General features: G+C 36.4%; 1 protein-coding gene across 5 annotated transcripts in view; it reads right to left on the bottom strand.

The window, feature by feature from the left end:
• The window catches only part of Spidr (scaffold protein involved in DNA repair), a 410995-nt gene extending 397327 nt beyond the window's left edge, over positions 1-13668 (bottom strand). For all 5 annotated transcript variants that reach the window (XM_058574001.1, XM_058574003.1, XM_058574004.1 and 2 more), the window contains exon 1: positions 13555-13668. In XM_058574001.1, the coding sequence (XP_058429984.1) occupies positions 13555-13587 (33 nt within the window). In that variant the 5' untranslated portion in view covers positions 13588-13668. The remainder of the gene's footprint in view (positions 1-13554) is intronic.
• Between the last annotated feature and the right edge of the window lie 7199 nt (positions 13669-20867).

Genomic DNA, 20867 nt, shown 5'->3' with positions numbered 1-20867 from the left:
AAACAAAAATTAAAATTCTAAAAAGTGAAGATAAAGAAAAATTTGTAAAGTTGCCAGTGACAAATAACATATTATCTGCAGGGAATACCACTTTGAATGACAGGATTCTCCATCAGAAACTATGGAGGTCAGAAGTTAAATATTTTTTAGTTCTTAAAGAACTGTCAACCAAGAATTCTACATTCAGTAATATAATTGCTCAGGAATCTAGGCAAAAATCAAGACATTTTCAGATTTTTAAATCCTGAAAATACGTCACCTAATAAGATGCACCCTTTGGTTAAAGGGCTGAGTACCATGCTACTTAGGAGACTAAGGCAGGAGAATGGCAAGGAGGCCAGCCTTGACAACTTAGCAAGATCCCATCTCAGAGTAAAAAATAAACAGGGCTGGGGATGCAGCTCAGAACAGAGCTCTTGCATGTGCAAGGCCCTGGGTTCAATCCCAATACTGCAGAGGGGGTAGGAGGATTGGTTAAAGGAAGTCTACAAACAGAAGGAAATGTTAAAAAAGAAAAATTGTGGCAGCAAGTAGGAAATAGCAAAAACAGAAAGAGGAGAAATATAGATAAATATGAAAATTGTAACACCATCTGACACTCAAGATCATATATTTAAAACAAGGGAAAGTAAAAATATTGTGATATAATATGAAATGTACCTGATCTTTGTCCCAGATTCCTGTGGTAGAACTTCTAAAACCTGAAAAAATTTCCTGAGTGATAGGAAGGTCTTTGTTACTCCTAATGAGCTCTTTTGATCTACCCACTTAATGCAAATAAGATTACCTGGCCTGTAGATAGTCTCAGATGACACCAATCAACAAAAGACCCAGTAACCAATGTTAAGTGGGTTGAAACATGCAGCCCCACCCACTGACATCTGGTAAGGGGGTTGAGAGGCAAAAGAATTAGCTCTATAAAAATTCTTAAAAGCCAGGTGTGATACTGCATGCCTGCAATCCCAGCAACTCACTTGTAAACTCAGGAGGGTAAGGAAGGATAATGGCAAGTTGCCCCCCCTCTTTTTTGGGTGCATATAATTATACATAATGGTTGGATTCATTGTTACATATTCATATATGCAAATGATAATAACAATATAATTTGGCTAATATGGCAAGAAAAGTTTTGAGGTGAGCCTGGACAACTTAGTAGAGACCCTGTCACAAAATAAAATAAAAAGGCCTGGAATGTAGCTCAGCAGGAGAATATCCCTAGTTTCAATCCCTAGTATCACCAATGAAGGGGGGGGGAAAAAAAAACAAGATTTGATGAACTCCTGAACACAGGAAGTGCTAGGTGTTTCAGAGGGTGTGGAAATTCCAAGTACGCCTCCTCCCATACCTCACCTTATCCATCTCTTCATCTGACTGTTTATTTGTATCCTTTGCAATATCCTTTATAATAAGCCAGTAAACATAAGTAAACTGTTTCCCTGAGCAACACTACCAAACTAACTGCACTTAATGAGAAGGTCATGGGAACTCTGGTTTGCAGCCCATCTATAATAGGTACAAAATGGCAACCTACTACTTGCTATTTGTGACTGAAGTAAGGGCAGTGTTATGAGACTGAGCACTTGACAAGGGATCTTGAGATAGGAATTTGGGAATAAAAAGAAGAGATACTGAATCCAAAATGAAGTGTCCATAAACCATTGAAACACAGGAAACTTCCATGAACCATCAAAATGCAAAAAGTACCCATGAACTACTGTAACCTTAACCTACCCTCTTAAAATATGAGAAAAAGGCACAAGCTCAGGGAAAATTGGCACAAATTTGTGTAGCTCCACCTGGCTCCTCCTCTAGTTCAGCCCTAGCAACCATTGCTCTATAAATATTAACACCCACACTAAGATGTTACTGTCTCTCTCTTGAATGAATGTTCCTTACTTTTCCCCAAAGGCAACTCCTAAGATCACCAGGTGTTCTCCCTTGAATATTTATCTTTCCTAAATAAACCTCTGACTATGCCTTTGTTGCTGAAATTGTTTTTCCATCACGTATGCCAAGAGTCCTGCTGGTCCTAAGTTCCCCCTTCTCTCTGGGAACTCCTGGGATCCTTCTTCAGAGACATCTCTTCTTCTGTAATAATTCAACACAACCTCTAATTAGACTATAGAATAACTAGTTAGAATCCACTGGAAAATTGCTTAGTTTGTGGAGGTAAAAGCCTTCACACATCTGGTCATATATGTATTCTATGTTAGGGTAAGAGTAAGTACATTTTTGTAGGTACCTAAATGAAAAGTGAAGTTTCTACACTTCACATTATGTGATAAAATGCTATATATGTAGACTACGATGTTATATATGCGTTATTGTATTATTTAAGAAAACTATCAAAAGATAAAAAACAACCAAAAAAACTATGAATAAGTCAAGATGGAATCCTAAACTGATTTAAGTCATCCCTAGGAAGGCTAGAAAAGAGAAACAGGAAAGAAATCAGAGGTGGGCAAAATAACAAAATGACAGACTAGCACTAACAACATCAATATTTATTTTAAATGACCTAAATACATCCATTAAAAGAGATTATATATCCAATTCTCCCACCACCCAGGCTACTTCTGGGATTGCTGCTGATATCCACCCTTCTTTCTTCGGTACTATCCCCAACCTCTAGCTATACTTTGGGACAGACAACCAATTTGCCCTTTATTTCCTGTTGAATGTGGTATTTCCCCCTTCAGGGAGGAAGTAACACGGCTTCTGCTTGACTTCTGGTTTTGTTTTTTTTTTTGTTTAGTTTTTGATTTTTTTGCTTTTGATAATTGGAATTTTGTGTTTAAGAGGTCCAATTTTGTCGGCTTATGAGTGAGCCACTTTCCTGCTTGCCTAAGTTTATACACCACTGGCCTAAGGAGAGTACCTGTTTATCCATCTTTTGTTCCCTTGCTTCATAAATATTTTGGCCCCAGGTTTTCAGAAAACTGCTGTGCAAAATAAGAAGAAACAATCCTTATGGGTATTATTTGTGAAAAGAACTTCAAAGTGCCTTCACCAGAAGCTGTGGAGCTTACAGTTGTATTATTCTGACTGGTGAAAAACAACAATTTTGCACTGCAAAGATGTTCTGGTACTTCTCTACAATTATTGTTAAGTGGTTCCTTGAATATATCATTGAACTCCAAAATGAATTATGCCTCTGTTTGGGTTTAATGAAATTTCTACTGTTGCTGAAATTTGCACATAACGTGTTTACCTTTTCCAAAGAAAGATCTGCTGGTGAAATGGTTTTATTATGGTTTATAAATTAACAAATGGAATGTTTAATTTTATTAAAAAAAAAAAAAGAATAGTCCGCAAAGTGGACCATCTGTGTACTGATTCTTAACACAATGAGTAATCTTCAATTATGGCCAGGATGGTGGGCTACCTGTAATTCCACCAGGGGCTGTGGCAGGACTACCTCAAGTTGGAAGCCAGCTTCAGCAATTTTGTGAGAAACTCAGCAACTTAGCAAGACCTTGTCTCAAATTTAAAAACAAGGACTAGGATATAACTCAGTAGTAAAGTGCACCTGGGTTTAATTCCCAGTACCAAAGCAAAACAAAAACTCATGAAAGAAAAAGAGAGATTTTAGAACAAATAATAATTTAAAAAACCAAAACATACAATGTTTAGAAGAAACTTACTTCAAACTCAATACTATAAGAAGGATAAAAATAAAAGAATGGAAAAGAAAAACACCAAGAAAACTTTCATCAGAAACAAAAATAAAAAACAGGAAGGAAGGGCTACATTACTACTTGATAAAGTAGACTTCAGAGCAAAAAATGATCACTAAAAACAAAAAGGGACATTACATAATGATGTATTCACCAGGAAGACCTAACAATATTGTATGGATACCAAACACAGACTCTCAAAATACATAAGACAAAACTGACAGAGTTGAAATTTTTTTTAAAAATCCATAATTAAATGATAGTTGAGAATTTCAACCTCTCTCCACTGCTAGCAATGGACAGAACTAATAGGCAGAAAATAGGAAAGGTTATATAAGATCTGAACAAAATCACTCAGTAGTATCTTATTGACAGAGAATACCCTACCCAACAACAAAATATATATTACTTTTTACAAACTCAAATGGAACATTCACCCAGCTAAAGCATACCTTGAGCGATAAAACAAACCTAAACAACTACACAAGTAAAATCTGAGTGTGTTGTTGGATCATAAAGAAATTAAACTAAAAATTCATACAAGGAAGACAACAGTAAATGTTAAACAGGAATATTAAAGAACAAGCTTCAAAGAGAAAGTCTCAAAGAGAAATTTTAACATACACAAAACTAAATATAAAAGAAAACACCATTTACCAAAATTCATGGGGTGCAACAAAAGCAGAAATGAGAGAGAAATTCACAGCAGTAAATACTTATATTAAAAGACAAGTCTCAAATAAATAATCAAAATTCCAACCTCAAGAAACCAGACGTAGGGCTGAGGTTGTGGTTCAGCAGTAGAGTACTCGCCTAGGACATGTGAGGCCCTGTGTTTGATCCTCGGCACCACATAAAAATGAAATTTTTTAAAAAAGGTATTTTTTTAAAAAACCAGAAATACAAAAAAATTCATAAACCAAGCAGAAGGAAAGAAATAATAAAAGAGCAGAAATCAAGTACACTGATAATAGGAAAATAATTTTAAAAATGAATAAAACAAAACCTCAGTCTTCAAAAAGGTTAAGTACAACTAGTAAACTTTTAGGAAGACTGACAGAAACAGAAACATAAAAAACACAAATCATCCACATGAGTATGAAAAAGAAGTTCTCATCGTAAATCCTGCAGCCAGGAAAAAAACTGAAGTTTAAAAGCCCCTGAAAATAAATCTCCAGGCCCAAATGACTTCATTATAGAATTATACCAAATTTTAACAAAGAATTAACATCAATTTTATACAATATCTTCCAGAAAATAGACAAGGAGAAATAGTTTCCAGCCATTTTAGGAAACTACTGTTCCTGATACTATAAGCAAACAAAGATAGCAACAAAAACAAAAATAAACAACAACAATAATATCTTTCAAAAACATAAATGACAGATTCTCAACAAAAAATCAGCAAAAGGAATTGAACAATATCTAAAAAATACTATGCATCAAGAGCAAAGAAGACTTATTTCAAGTGTAAAAGGCTGGTTCAACACTCAAAACTCAACCAATGCAATCCAACATGCTAAAAGGAAAAGTTTAATCAATTGAAACTGAACTGATGTAACAAAGTCCAATAATCACCTATGATAAAACTATCAGCAAACTACAAATAAAGGTAAATATCATCAACTTTAATAAAGAGTACTACTATACAATGAACGCTTGGCATGCCTTCTAAAAACTCGTAGTAAAACTAATCTCCAGTGTGATAATATATGAAGATAGCGTCTATAGGAACTGATCAAGTCATGAGGTTGAGCTATAATGAACAGGATTAGTACCCTTATAAAATAGTCCCAGAGAGCTCCCTCACCTCTTCTACCACATGAGGACTTGAAGGCAGTCATCTATAAATAAGAAAGTGGGTCCTCACCAAACACCAAGTTGCTAGCACCTTGACTTTGGACTTCTCAGCCTCCAGAACTGAAACACAAATTTCTGTTGTTATTAAGTTACTCCATTTTTATATTTGTTAAAGCTGTCCCAAGAATCTTAAGTCTATTTTGTGTTGCTATAACAAAAATGCCAAATAAGAAGATTTTTGACTTATGATTCTGGTGCCTGCACGATCCAAACTCCATGACATCAATATGATACCCCTTGGTTGTATCACAACCTGGCAGAGAAGCATAAAGGGAAATAGTCAGATATAGAAGAGAGCAAGTATGTAGGGGTAGCCTTGCTATGACAACCCACTCTTTTGAGACAGCATTAATCCATTCATGAGGATTAAGCACTCATGACCAAATTACCTTTCATTATGCTCTACCCCAAGATTCCACCACCTCAGTGCTGCCACACAAGGGACCAAGCTTCTAGCACATGAACCTCTAGGTGAAAAACTCCAATCATATTAAACCCTTAGCAACACTACCTATCAAAAACCCTACAGCCAACATACTTAACTACAAAAGAATAAATCCCTTTCTCCTAGGACCAATAATAGGTAAGGACATTTTCTCTCACCATTCAATTTGACATAATGCTATTCTAGCCACTGCAGTAAGGCAGAAACATAGGATGAAGTGAATGCAAAGGCATTCTGATTGAAAAAAATAAACTAACTCTATTTACAGATGACCCAACATCAAAAATGTCAAAGAATACTATAAGTTACATGAACAACTAAATGCCAACAAATTAGACAACTACAATGAAATGAACAAATTCCTGGAAAGATACAAACTAGTAAAACTGACTGAAGTAGAAAGAAAATGAATAGGCCTATAACAAACAGATTGAGTTAGTAATCTAAAAACTACTCACAAAGAAAGACTGAGGTTCAGACGGCTATAAGGGTGATGTATAACAGACATTTTAAAAAGCTTTAATACCAGTTTTTCAAGAACTATTCCAAAATGTATTAGAGGAAAGAATTCCTAATTGATACCATCATTATCCCAATGACAAAACAAAAAAGCATAAAAAGAATACAGACAATACTGCTTTACGAATATAGATGCAAAAATCCTCAACAAAATACTAGCAAACTGAATCCAGCAATATATGAAGAGTTATACACCATGACCAATAGATATTTTCCCTATGAATGTAAGATTAATGTAACATCCAAAATTCAATCAATGTAACATATATCACTAACAAGATAAAGAATGAAAATCTCAACAGATGCAAGAAAAGTGGGACTAGAGGTATAGCTCTGTGGTAGAGCATGTGTTTAGCTCTGGTTTCAATTCCAGGAGGTAGGGGGACAGGAGGAAAAAAAAAAACTCTCAACATACTAGCAATTGAAGGGCATTTCCTCAACCTGATAAGGAATATCTACAAAGAACTCAAATATAGCATCATACAAAACAGTGAAACACTGACTGCTTTATTCCCCAAGAGAAGAAACAAGAATGTCAACTGTTCCCACTGTAAATATTTAATATTGTACCAGTTTCCTAGTCATGGCAATTAGGCAAGGAGAAGAAATAAAACACCTAGATTGAAAAAAGGCAAAATTATCTCTACTCAGATGATACAATTTTTTAATGTAAGAAATCCTAAGAAATATACACACAATTAGAACTAAAGTTGCAGAATACAATCTCAATATTTTTAAAAATGTATAATTGTATTTACATATGTAATTAGCAATAATCATTACAAAAAAGTAAAATTTCCAAAAACTGCATCAAAAATAATAAAATATTTAGGAATAAATCTGATGAAATAAGTAAAAGACTTTTATGCTGAAAACTATAAAATATAGATCAAAGAAATAAGGAAGAGCTAAATAAATAGAAAGACAAACTCTATTCATGGATTAAAGAACCTAATATTAAGATGGTAATACTCTCCGATTCATCTTCACATCTAATTAAATCAAAATCCCAGACAGCTTTTTGAAGAAATTGACAAACTTATGTTATTCAAATGGAAATGCAAGAAAGTCACAAGAATAAAACAATCTATAAACAAAATAGAAACTCAAATTTCCTGATTCCAAATTTTACTATGAAGCCACAATAATTAACTAAATGTAGTATTGTCTCTGGACACAAATCAATGAAATAGAGATCAATAAGATAGAAACCAATATCCAGCAATAAATTCTTAATTTACGGTCAACTGATTTAAGTGAAGGCTGCCAAGACAATTTAATCAAGGAAAGGGCAGTCTTTTGAACAAATAGCACTGAGACAACTAGATATAGCATGCACAAGGCTTCAAAATTAGATGCTTAACTCACACTATATACAAAAATTAACTCAAAATGAAACAGATATAAATTTAAAAGCTAAAATCATAAAACTCTTTGAAGAAAACAGTAATAAATCTGCATCACCTTGGTTTAAGCAATGATTTCTTAGATATGACACTAAAAGCACAAGCAACAAAAGAAAAAAATAAGAGAGACACCATCAAAATTTTAAAACCTTTGTGCTTCAAATGATACCATCAACAAAATGAAAACCGGGCTAGTTGTGGCTAAGTGGTAGAGTATTCACCTAGCATGCATGAGGCACTGGATTCAATCCTCAACACCACATAAATATAAAATAAAGATATTGTGTCCACCTAAAACTAAAAAATAAATATTTTTAAAAAAGAAAAGAAAATTAAAACCCATAGAATGGAAGAGAATGTTGACAAATCATTATGTGATAGGGGAAATGTATAAAGAATTTATAAAGAATTCTTACAATTTGGCAATAAAAAGAACTTATAAATTTATAAGAGTTATAGTCACATAACTCAACAAATAACAACAGTCAGTGTTCTGTTTTAGTTAGCTTTTTCATCACTGTGACCAAAAGACCTGACAAGAACAACTAGAGAAGGAAGTTTCTTTTGGTTCACGGTTTCCAAGTTTCAGTCCATGATCAGCCAACTCCATACCTCTGGATCCCACAGTGTGGCAAAACATCATGGCAGAAGAGCAGGGCAGAGGAAAGCAGTTCAGGACACAGAAACTAGGAAACAGAGAGAGCTCTGCTCACCAGGGACCAAATATAAACCCCAAAGGCACACCCCCAGTGACCTGCCTCCTGCAGTCGCTCCTTACCCACCTGCAGTTACTGACCAGTTAATCCACAGCAGAGGATTAATGCATTGATTAGATTAAGGCTCTCATAACCCAATCATTTCACCTCTGAATTTTCTGTCATTGTTTCACACATAACAGAGTGCTCCCAAAGATATAGAGAAATGAGAATCCTCATTCCTTGTTGGTGAGACTATAAAATGGTGCAATTACTTCTGAAAACACTTTGGCAGTATCTCAAAATTTAAACATAAGAGCTATTATATAACCAGAAATTCTGCTAAAGAAAAACTTAGATATTTAAAACAAATGCTTAAACTAGCATTATTCCTAACAGCCTAAGAGTAGATATAATCCAAATATCTATTAACTGATGAGTGGATTTTTAAAATGTGGTATGTCCATATAATGGAATGTTACTCAGCCATAAGGAACAAAGTACTAATAGATGCATAATATGGACAAACCATTATTCTAAATGACAGAAGCCAATTACAAAAAGATCTCATATTAGATGATTCACTTTCTATGAAACACCCAGAAAGGCAAATCCACAGATAGGAAGCAGCTCAGTGGCTGCTGCTGGAGGATGAGGGCAAAACCAATGGGGAATGGCTGCTAATACGAGTGAGGTTTATTTTGGGGATAATAAAAGTGTCCTATAATTTTGAATATTCATATAACCAAATATATTAAAAACACTGGAATATACATTTTAAAAGGGTGAATTCTATTATGAAACTGAATCACAAGCCAGTGGGACTATAAAATTATATAGCCATTCTGGAAAAGCTTACATGTTTCTTATAAAATTAAACATCTAATTACTATTCAACTCAATGATTACATATGTGGGTATTTATCTCAGAGAAATTAACTTATGTTCATACAAAACCCATACATAATGTTCAGAGCAACTTTATTTGCAATAGTCCAACACAAAACAACCAGATAATTTTTCAATACAGAAAAGTTAAGCCAAACTTGGTGTATCCATTCCACAGAATTATAGAATTATACTCAGTAATAAAAAGAAACTACTGATATGCAGAACTTGAATAGGTCTCTAGGGTTTTATGCTGAGTAGAAAAAAATCAAGAGGTTACATACAATATGATTTCATTTACATAACATTTTTGAAATAACAATTTTTTTTTTTAAATGGTGACAACGGATTAGTGGTTGCCAGAATGAAGGGAGAGTTACTGGAAGTGAATGCTAGGATTATAAAAGGAATCCTCATGCTCTTTGAGCTGTTTAGTATCTTAAATGTTGTGGCAGAAATAAGAACTTACCCATATAATACAAGTGTACAGAACTGCTATGGTCTGAATGTTTTCTCCCCCTTCTCAGTCCATATATTGAAACTCTAACCCCTAAAGTGATGATATGAGGTGGTGGGGACTTTGGTAGGTGGTCAGATGGATGGGATTAGTGCCCTAAAAAAAGAGTTCCTCACTTTTCTACTACATGAAGATAAGATGACTGTCTAGCAACCAGGAAATGGGCCCTCACCAGAATGAAAAGGGTCATTGCTTCCATCTAGCATTGCCCAGTCCCCATTAACTGAGATAAACAAATTCCTGTAAGTCACTCCATCTATAGTAGTTTGTTATAGCAGCACAAACACACAAAGACAAAACTAAATACACATACACATAAACACAAATCTTGGAAAACCTAAGTTAATTGGACTGAATTGTGAATATACTGATGATTATAGTGTACAAAAGTTTTGCAAAATGTCAACATCAGGGAAAAGTAGGTAAAGGGTATCTAAGATCTCTATTATTTCTTATGGCTGTATGTAAGTCTATATCTTAATAAAGAAAATTTTCATACCATTTTATCTATCTGTGAACATATATTATTTTGGTTAAAAAGAAAATTTAGTTTTCCTATAAATGGTATATTTTGTGTGAAGTACATGACAATAGAAAGTCCCACAATAAAGTTCTCTCTTTTCCTTCCATTTGAAGGATAAGACAACATCAAAACTAAAATATCAATACTAAATAGTCTAAATTCTGAAAAGCAGAGCCACCAGTTAAGCAAATCATCCGATAAGATTACCAAAGCCCTAAATTGGAACCATAACATACTCCTACCAAATTAACTGAGAGAATTTTCTTACATCAGTGAAAATTTTTAAAACTAAATCCTCTTCCTATTCCTTGCTCACAAGATCAAAGAAGGCAATTCCAGGAAAATCTAGAAGCAAAGTAATAGAGGATGTATAATATTATTGTCCTCATATTAATAATTTTGTCAATATCAGATGTTTTTATTAATGGTTTTCATTTCATTAACATATATGGAGTATATGTATGCTCGGCACATCACCCCATGCATTCTTATTATTTAATTCTCATACCCTACAAAACAGGTATCATGTCCATTTTACAAAGTCACTACAACTTAGAAATGGTAAGTATATCTAAGTTGGTAAGCAATGAGTCAGCACTTTCTCCCACGAATGCCTAATTCTTGAAATGAGGATTCTAGTCATTGATTCTCCATTATCACACTGTAACAAAAGTGCCCATCAATAATTATCAATAACTCTTCCCACACAAGGGCACCACCAGTGAGTTTCTGCTTTGGCTTTTAGTACCTGGGAATTCACAGGGACTTAAGTCTCAAGCCCACTTACTGTATCAGAATCATTAGCCCCCTCCTAATCATGGCACCTCTCCTGCCATTCTGCACTCTATGGCCAATTGCTTCAGTGTTGCCTTTTGAGCACTAAGACTCCCATCCTTCTATGAACTTAATTTACCAATCACCAATCCCTGGGGTTACTGCAAAAATGACCCAAACTAAGGGCAGCTCCCTCCATATTTTCTTATCACATGTCCTTGGTCACTAGCCCTCTCCTCTCACACATACTTACAGATATTCATGTAAATACCTATACACAGTCACACACTTCCATACCCACACTTCTCTTCAACCCTCCATCTTAGCCTCATAACTCAAGCTGTTACACCTTCCTAAAGGTAAAATATCAACTGCTATGAAAATCAGCCAATCTCCCCCAAATTGAGCTCTCCTTTTATCTCAGAATGTTCCTATTCTCTAAAACCAATCCCATCAAGTTTTATATGTCTTGAAAATCTGAATAAATGATGGCAATTAGAAAATCTCTGGGGGCTGGGGATGTGGCTCAAGCGGTAGCGCGCTCACCTGGCATGCGTGCAGCCCGGGTTCGATCCTCAGCACCACATACAAACAAAGAAGTTGTGTCCGCCAAAAAATAAATATTAAAAACTATCTCTCTCTCTCTCTCTCTCTCTCTCTCTCTCTCTCTCCCCTCTCTTTAAAAAAAATAAACTAGCCAGAATTTAAAAAAAAAAAGAAAGAAAGAAAAGAAAATCTTTGGCTTTTAGAGAATACCATTTCAAATAGTGTACACCAGTGATACCTAACAGAACTTGCTGCAATGACATAAATGTTATGTATTGTGCTGGATACCCAGAAGCCTCTGACAACATGTAGTTACTGTGCACTTGAAATGTGGCTAGTGGCTGGGTGTAGTGGTGCATGCCTATAATCCCAAGTACTGGAGGCTGAGGCAAATTGCACACACTAGCCTAGGCAACTAAGACCCTATGTCAAAATAAAAAAATAAAAAGGATTGGGAACGTAGCTCCTCCATCCCCAGTAAGGCAAAATAAAATATAGAACATGGCAGGAAGATAGCAAGGGGAAATAAATGAGCAGTTGTAAAGACTAAAAAGATTAGGATAGCAACATCAGGGACACTCCAAAAGAAATATAAGCAGGTGGCAAGTGTGTGAAATGCTGCCATGACTAAGTAAATTATTTATAATGAACTTAGCAACGACATGTTTCCGTAAGTTTTTTCACATTTTACTATTTCTGATATTAGATTATGTGTCTTACAATCTAAGAGGTGTGACAGGTTTCTTTTATTCCCCCAAATCAGTTACAAGGTTGATAGTGTGGTCCTGTCAATAACGGTATTTGAGAAGCAGACCCCGTATACACGGACTATATTCTCAGAAAGTATTTGGGTAAAAGGAAGAAAAATAAAGAAAGAAGGCATAGTTCCTGGTTTTAAATTTAAGTATGATGAGACACAACTATTTGTAAACAAGAAACTTAAAGAAGGGTTTTAGTTTACGTCTCATTTTTGGCTTGTTGCTTTAAGAAGGGATTTTTAAAAGAAATCTTTAAAAAAAAATCAACACTATGACCACCACAACTGATAGAATAAAAACGATGTACTCATGAATGCAGTTGCAATCATTTCACATATAGTGCCTGTTATATAGTTGCTATACACCTACTTCGTGCCTACAAACTGTGCAGGGCGCTGGAATACAGACTGGGAGCACTCAGCTCCAGATCCCTCTCCCACTGGCAGAAAGAGAAAGTTTCAGAGGAAATTTAGGAACGAAAAGAAAGTAGCAACACGAAAAGCTGGCAGAGACACGCCTATATCCACTGTTGTCTTGGTGCGTTCGTTATAGGAATGAATCAAAAAAAATTAAAAAGAACTTCTAAACACCAGCGAGGGAGAATATATCTCACTCACTAGTTCCCAACTCAAGCCCCAGAAGCCCACTCCGTCACGCCCACCGCTGCCACCCTCGCCTTTCCCACAACAGGAGTAGCGCACACAATCCCGGCAGAAGACCGACCTGGGGGCGGCGGCGGCATCCCGCACGCAGACCCGCCCGCCGCGGCCTCGCCTGGGCTCCAGCTCGCAGGCTGGAGTGCCCGCCAGCCACAGAGCCCACCCTCTAGCCCGACCAACTGGCGTTCACGCCTGCTGAGGACTAAACCGAGCTGCCACGGCGGGCCAGCGCTTCACCCTAGCTACACGGGAAACCGCAAGGTCTCAACTCCCGCCCCACCGCGCACCTTGTGACTGCGAGGGCGGCCGCCGCGAGGCATCTCCACGCGCGCCGCCTCCCTCCTCTCGCTTGTATCGCCCCCCCGGAAGGCGCGCGCGCAGGTTCCCAGTCGGCACGCCTCACTGCGCGCTGCGATTGGTGGGCGTTTGAGCGCAGGGCGGGGCTTCCTTGCGTCATGGCGCTTTCCGGGGAGCTACTGGGCGTCCGGCAACTGTACTTTATTTCTGGTGGGGGAAGCGTTTGCTGCGCTGCCGCTCCAACTTCCTCCCCAAGAGAGCTTCAAGACAGGATCCTGCAGTGTTGTCTTACGAATTGTGTTGTCTGGCCAAAACTGACCTTGATTAAAAATAAAATGAAAACCCAAAGTAAGTTGTGCCTTGAATAATCATTCTTAAGGAGCAGCTGTAGCTGTTAGTGTATTGGAGAAAGGAGGGGTGTTATTTCCCGATATATTGGGAGGGAAAGAAACAACTTCCAAATATTAAAGAGTAGAGAATCTTAAATTTATGAGACGTCGAAATCAAAGAGACTTGTTAAAACACGGACCGCTGGATTTCCCGAGTTCTGTAGGTCTGACATATGGTCATAGAACTTGTATATTTCTAACAAGTTCCCAGATGCTGTTCCAGGAATCACTCTAGAAGTGAATATACTTGTGTCTCAACACTTTCAGAAATAGTCTTGAAACTAAACGCAATGGGAAGGAGGCCTGGGACTGAGTAAAAACAAAATTAGGTTTTAAAGTCTGAGTAGGAAGATTCTGTAAAGAAGTTATTCGTTGTAGAAAAAAACTAAATTGATAATTTTTAAAAATTGAGAAAGTGTCTGCCTAGGGAGGCGGAAAGGATTCTTAGAAAGTTGTGTTCTCAAATGGGACATAACTTCCCTATGTTCATATGTGAATATGCCACCAGTGAAACTTCACATCATGCACAACCACAAGAATGGGATCCTAATTACAAGTATGTATGTATAGTATGTCAAAATATGATATGTATGTCAAAATACACTGTATTATCATGTATATCTAAAAAGAATGAATAAAAATTTAAAAAGTTATATTTTTAAAAATATGCAGAAATGGAGTTTAGTCTGCTTTAAAAGCACGTTTTCATATACCTCAAAGAAGACATTCTTTTGTGGTGTTCCACACTCTCCACCTTTTTGTCTGGTCCTCATTCTTCATTATCTCCTGTTTGAAATCCTTTTATATAGTACTCACTCTAAAATAGTTTTAAAAAATGAAAGAAAAAAGTGTTAGCTTTAGTATGACATTGTTGTTATACTATCAGCACTTCCCAATATAAACCAGATACTAAAACTATTTTGGGTTTGAGACTACTGAAACTCAACCAAGAAAAGAGATTTGCCATTGCTGCCTCAGACTAGGCCTTTCCATCTTACTGGTCATCTTACTGTGTGTAGGCCTTGGCTCTCGGTTGCAAATCTCTGTGCTGTTCCAGCTATAGCCTCAGTATACTGCCTGCTTATCATCTCCACTTGGAGATGTTCTTCCACTTAAATGTTCATGTTACCAAATTTGTGCCTATTCAGAATTTATCATCATAGTAGTGTCACTGAATCCACCTGTTAGTCACTTATACAGAATCCTTGGAATTTTTATGAACACTTTTGTGTCTCTTACCAAAGTCCTGTCTGCCCCACCTCTCATGTATGAATCTTAAATCTATCCACTCTCTCTACTGCCACCACCATTTCCCAGGTCACTAATATCTCTTTTCCATACTACTAGTAGCCTAACCCAAGTCCCTAATTACTTCCTAACCCAAGTCCCCACTCTTATTTCCCCATCCACCACAAGCATATAATCCATTCTCCATATAGACATTCCAGTGATGTTTACGCATCTCCATTTGGCTTTCCCTTCCTTTGTCAAATGCACCCAGCATCTGGAGCCTCAAGGCCTAACCTTTTACTTTTCGTTTTTCCTGAGAGTCTCCAGCCTCCCATTGCCAAGTCAGTTTTTTTTATATTTATTTTTTAGTTCTAGTTGGACATAATTCCTTTATTTATTTATTTCTGTGTGGTGCTGAGGATCGAACCCAGGGCCTCGCACTTGGTAGGCGAATACTCTGCCATGAGCCACAATCCCAGCCCTGCCATGCCAGTTCTTATGCACCTAGCAAACCTGAACCAGATTGACTTAGTTTCCCTGAACTGTCCTACTCTTTATTTTCACAGAAACCTATGCTCCTTTGACAATATTATACAAATAACAATGAAAATATAGTATTTAAATACAGTAATTATTATAATTGTTTACCACTGACTCCACCTCTGTAATGTGTAAGGTGATATCATTTCTGTTGTGTTCACCTTTGTATCCCTAGCACAGTGTTTTCCACATAAAAAGCACTTGGATATTTTCCTATGAATGAATAATTATTTGCTATAGTTGAGATATGGTTTGAATGTATCCCCCAAGTATTCATGTGTTGGAAGCTTGGTACTGGTGTGGTGAGGTTAGAAATTGATATGGACCTTTAAGAGACAGGCCCCAATGGAAGATCCTTAGGTCATTGAGGGCTCTGCCCTTGGAAAAGATAAAAGTCATTATCAAGATAGCGTGTTGTTAACAGGAGTGAACCTACCCCCTGAACTTCACTCTGGTTTCCTGTTTGGTGATGTCTCTTCTCTCTCTTCCATGTGCTCCTGCCATCTGCCATGAGATCCTCACCAGAGATGAGTTGATGCCAGCACAAGACTTTGAATTTCTAGATTCTCTAGATTTTATGAGCTACACAAGCCCACTTCTGGTATTTCATTATGGTAATGAAAAACAGACTAATACAGAAAACTAGTACTGAGGAGTGGAGTTGTTTGTATAACTATACTATGAATGTTGGAAGCAGCTTTGAAATTGGGTTCCAGATAGAGGTTCGAAGAGCTTGGTGAAGCAGGCAAGAAAAAAGCACAATTCTGGTGAGAGCACAGAAGATGAGTGACTAGAGATCTAGACCTAGATAGAAATGGAAACTCTGTTGGAAATTGGAAAGGCCATTTTTGTTACACTCTGACAAAGAACCTGGATGCATTGTGTTCATGCCCTAAGATTTTGTGGAGGGCCAAAATTAAGAGTGATGGACTAGTTTATTTGGCAGAAGAAATTTCAAAATAACAAAGCAATCAGAATGCAGCCTGAGTATTATTGACCACTTTTAATGAGATTTACAGTTAGACTTGGGTGAAAAATCAAACAGAATGGAAAGATTTGGAACCAGGTGGAAAAGTGTATTTGGGAGGGGAAGGTGCACCTGAGCAACCACTTGCTGAAAGGATTAGCAGGGAGGCTAAGGATGTGGCTCAAAGCCATAGCACTTGCCCAGCATGTACAAGGCCCTGGGTTTGATCCCCAGCAACTCAAAAAAATAAAACAATATAAAAATAAGTATACAAAAAGATGATCAGGAATGCTAATAGGACAATTGGAAAAAGATTTTGAGGGCATCTCAGAAATCTTTGAATCTACTCCTAATATCACAGGCCCAGGAATCTTCCAGGGCAGAATTATTACAGGGACCAATCCCAGAGTACTCTCCGTTTGCTTGGGATTTGTTTCCTGCATTCTGCCAGTAAAGAACTCTATAGCTGCAGCAGTTGCTCAAGTAGGTCCAGGGACAGTTTGCACCATTCACGGACTTGGTGTCCATGTGGAGCTGTTTTTTCCTGTACACAGAATGCAAGAGTATTCTGATGGCATACAGTGAAATTTTAAAGGAAACACCTGGGAGCCCAGACAGAAGTTTAATGTGGGGTCAGATTCCCAGCAGAGAGACCCAATGAGGCAATGCCTAATGGAGCTCAGTGAGGACCCTAGAATGGTAGAGAAAATAGTAATATTCAATGCCTGCCAGGGAAAGCTAAGCATTGTGCAAAACTAGCTCAAAAGAATAACCAGACTTGTTAATAGGAAAGCTGTAGGGGCAATGCTACCCAAGTCTTGAGTGTTCAACCCTCACCATAATGTGTACAATGTGCCAGACCTGAAGGTTTAATTAATTATCTGCCATGATGGTTTTCATTATTGCTTTGGGCCAATTACTCCTTTCTACATTCCTATTTATCCCTTTTGTAACTGAAATATTTATCCCATTCCTATCTTGCCATTGTATCTTGGAAGTATGTAACTTGTTTTTGTTTTTGTTTTTTCATGGGGGCTCATAGCTGAGAGTTTCCTTGAGTCTCAAAAAAAACAAAAAAAAACAAAAAAAAAACAACTATGGTTGTTTTAAAACTTTGGGACTACTGAGAATAGAATAAATGCATTTTTCATTGTGAGATGAACATGATCCTTGGGGACCAGAGCTAAAATGCCATAGTTTGGATATAGTTTTGAGTGTGTCCTTCAAGAGTTCATGTTTTAGAAGTGAAATTCCCAAGGTAGTGAAATTGGTAGGCGGTGTTGAACCCTTAAAAGGTAGAGCCTAAGGGGAGCTCCATAGGTCAATTGGGATCATGCCCTTGGGAAAAGATTGTAGAACTCAAGTCACTTTCTTCTTTTTTCAATATGTTATCTCTTCTTCCCACATACACACCTGCTGCTGTAATGCCATCCACCTTAGGCCCTCACCAGAGGCTAACACAATGGGGCAGCCCAATATGGGACTTTCAACCTCTAGAACTGTAAGCATTTAAAATTCTTTTCTTTATAAAATAAGATTGTCTAAGATATCCTCTTAGGGTAATGCAAAACTGATTAGTACGTTGTTAAACAGAAATGACTTACCTGAGGTCATATAGCTAATAAGTGTTCAAGATTAGAATCTATGTGTGACACAATGGCCCATACATTTCCCACTATACCAAACAGAATATTGTATAACTGTGAGGAATTATCAACTACGAATTAGTAATAAAAGGAGTATTTATAAGAAAAAAAGATCCTGTGTAAGAATGGACTATTGAGTCCTTTCTAATCTTGTCATCTCCTTCTCAAAAAAACATTCAATGTTAACTGACAAACTGTTTTCCAAAGTAATTACAATATTTTACATTCCCCAACAGAAGTGTGTGTGAGTTCTAGTTGTTCCATGTTTTTTTCAATACTTGATATTATCAGTCTTTTAAAACTATAGCCATTATAGCAGTTTATGGTAGTAACCTGGTGTGTTTTTATTTTGCCCTGATAATATGATAGACAATGCATTTCTGTCTTGCTTTTTCATATTCTTATAAGCCTCTGTGTGTGTATACATATATAATAAAAAGCAGCTCTTCTACAGATTTCCCAATGTAGCTATACTCTTGTTTGTGTATATATGTATGTGTGTGAAGTGCCTGTTCAAATCTTTCATTCAAGCTTTTTTTTATTATCATTTGTTTCATTTTTGAGTTGTAAGAATAACAGTTATTTTGGATATAAAATCTTTGTCAAGTATGTATATACTACAAATATTTTCTTCTAGTATATGGCTTGTTTTTCATTTTGTGTGATTCTTTGGAAAAGCATAACTTTAATTTTAATGAATTTGTCAAATTAAAAAAAAATCAATGTCAAACACAAATGGGAAAGTTCTTTTAACCTTTTTCTCACCATATTTTTAGCTTACTTAGTCTGGAGATAACTTTTTACTCTGCTTGTGATAATCCTCAGGATGCCATTCAGAGCCTTTGAATCTGTGGGAAGGATAAGAGTCACAAGAGGGTCTTGGCTTTGCCACAAAGGCAGCTCTCCTTTCATCGTTTCCTATATAGTGTAAGATTTGATGTAGTTTGGAAAGAAATGCTTGAAAGGTCTATATTCCTTTTTTAGTCTTAGTAGGCAAACCATTTACTCAGAGTTGTAAATAAATCCAAGGTTTAAATATAAAAAAAAATGTAAAAGTATTAGAATTAAACATGAGTGGGGGGAGGGGAAAAGTCTTTCCTACTATGACTCAAAATTTACTAGTCAAATTAGAAAAGATCGATAAATCTAACTACATAACAAAAACCCTGTAATTTATGTATGGCAAAAAACAAAGACAAGTGACAAAATAGGAGAAAAAGTTGATATTCACATCATATTGAAATAATAATCCTCTAAAGTATAAAATGATTTCAGAAATTAGGAGAAGAAATGACCAAAACACAATGGAATATGGGCAAAAAACAAGGACAGTTCACACAAAAATGAATATAAATTACTTTTGTACATATAGACAATGTGCTACCTCATTCATGATAAGAGAAATACAAATTAAAACTACACACTTATGCTGACTAAAGTTCAAATACTTGCCAACACATACAGAGGTAAGGACACTCTCATCCATTGCTAATGAGAGTAAAAAAATCACACAACCCCTATCAAGGGGAATTTGGCAATTATTTTTCAAAATTGTATCTAAATTTTAAGCTACTGGGAATTAATCCTACAGATACACCTGCACACATATTTTCTTGGCCCATTATATGCCCTAAAACAGAATATCTGAGACTGGGTAACTTATAAGGAATAGAAATTTATTTTCTTATGGTTCTAGAGACTGAAAAGTTCAAGATTGTTCCATCTCATTTGGTGTCATGTGGCCCTTCTTGGGGCATCCTCATGTGGCAAAAGGCAGAAGGGTAAGAGAGCAAGCTAGCCAAACAACTTTAAAGGTTCTCTTAGAAGGATCTTAATCCCATTAACAAAGAAGAAGCCCTCATGGCCTAATTGCTTCTTAAAGACCCCCACCTCTTAATACTAGTGCTTTGGCAATACCTGAATTTTGGAAGGGACACATTCAAACCACATCACATATGAAAGATGTGTATAGAAGAACATTTACTGCAACACTGTCTGCAATAGCAAAAGAAGAGAAACAACCAGAATATTCAATTACATGAAAGACACTATTAAATAACCCATATCCTATTTGCATAATAATCTCCAGGGTATAGTATAGAAAAAAAACAATATACAGGATTTAGAGTATGCTGCCTTTCTAGTGTGAGAAAACAGAGGGCTGTGTATTGCTTGTACTTGTATGAAGTGAAGTAATGCTAGATGTATACAAAAATGAAAGTGGTTATCTAGGGGAGAGGTAGAACCAAGTGACTGGGATAAGGGTAATAAGACTTCTCCATTCTTAGCTGGTTTTGGTTTTTGAATTGTGCGTACCTGTTCAAAAAAACATAGTGAAAAAATAAGAAAAAATGTGCACAATTCTGTGAATATAGTAAAATCCCTTTAAATTTTTTTGTAGAGCACAATTTCTTTTTTAAACTTTTTTATTTATTTTAGTCATTTTAGTTGTTGACAAACTTTTATTTTTTTATTTATATATGGTGCTGAGACTCGAACCCAGTGCCTCACACATTCAAGGCAAGTGCTCT

This window comes from Marmota monax, unplaced genomic scaffold (genome assembly GCF_021218885.2).
Source record: "Marmota monax isolate L192 unplaced genomic scaffold, Marmota_monax_Labrador192_F-V1.1 WCK01_AAM20220418_F8-fsc00044, whole genome shotgun sequence".
NCBI classification, from domain to species: Eukaryota; Metazoa; Chordata; class Mammalia; order Rodentia; family Sciuridae; genus Marmota; species Marmota monax.
Note: the sequence above shows the minus strand (reverse complement) of the source record. Positions and strands in the feature narration are given on the sequence as shown.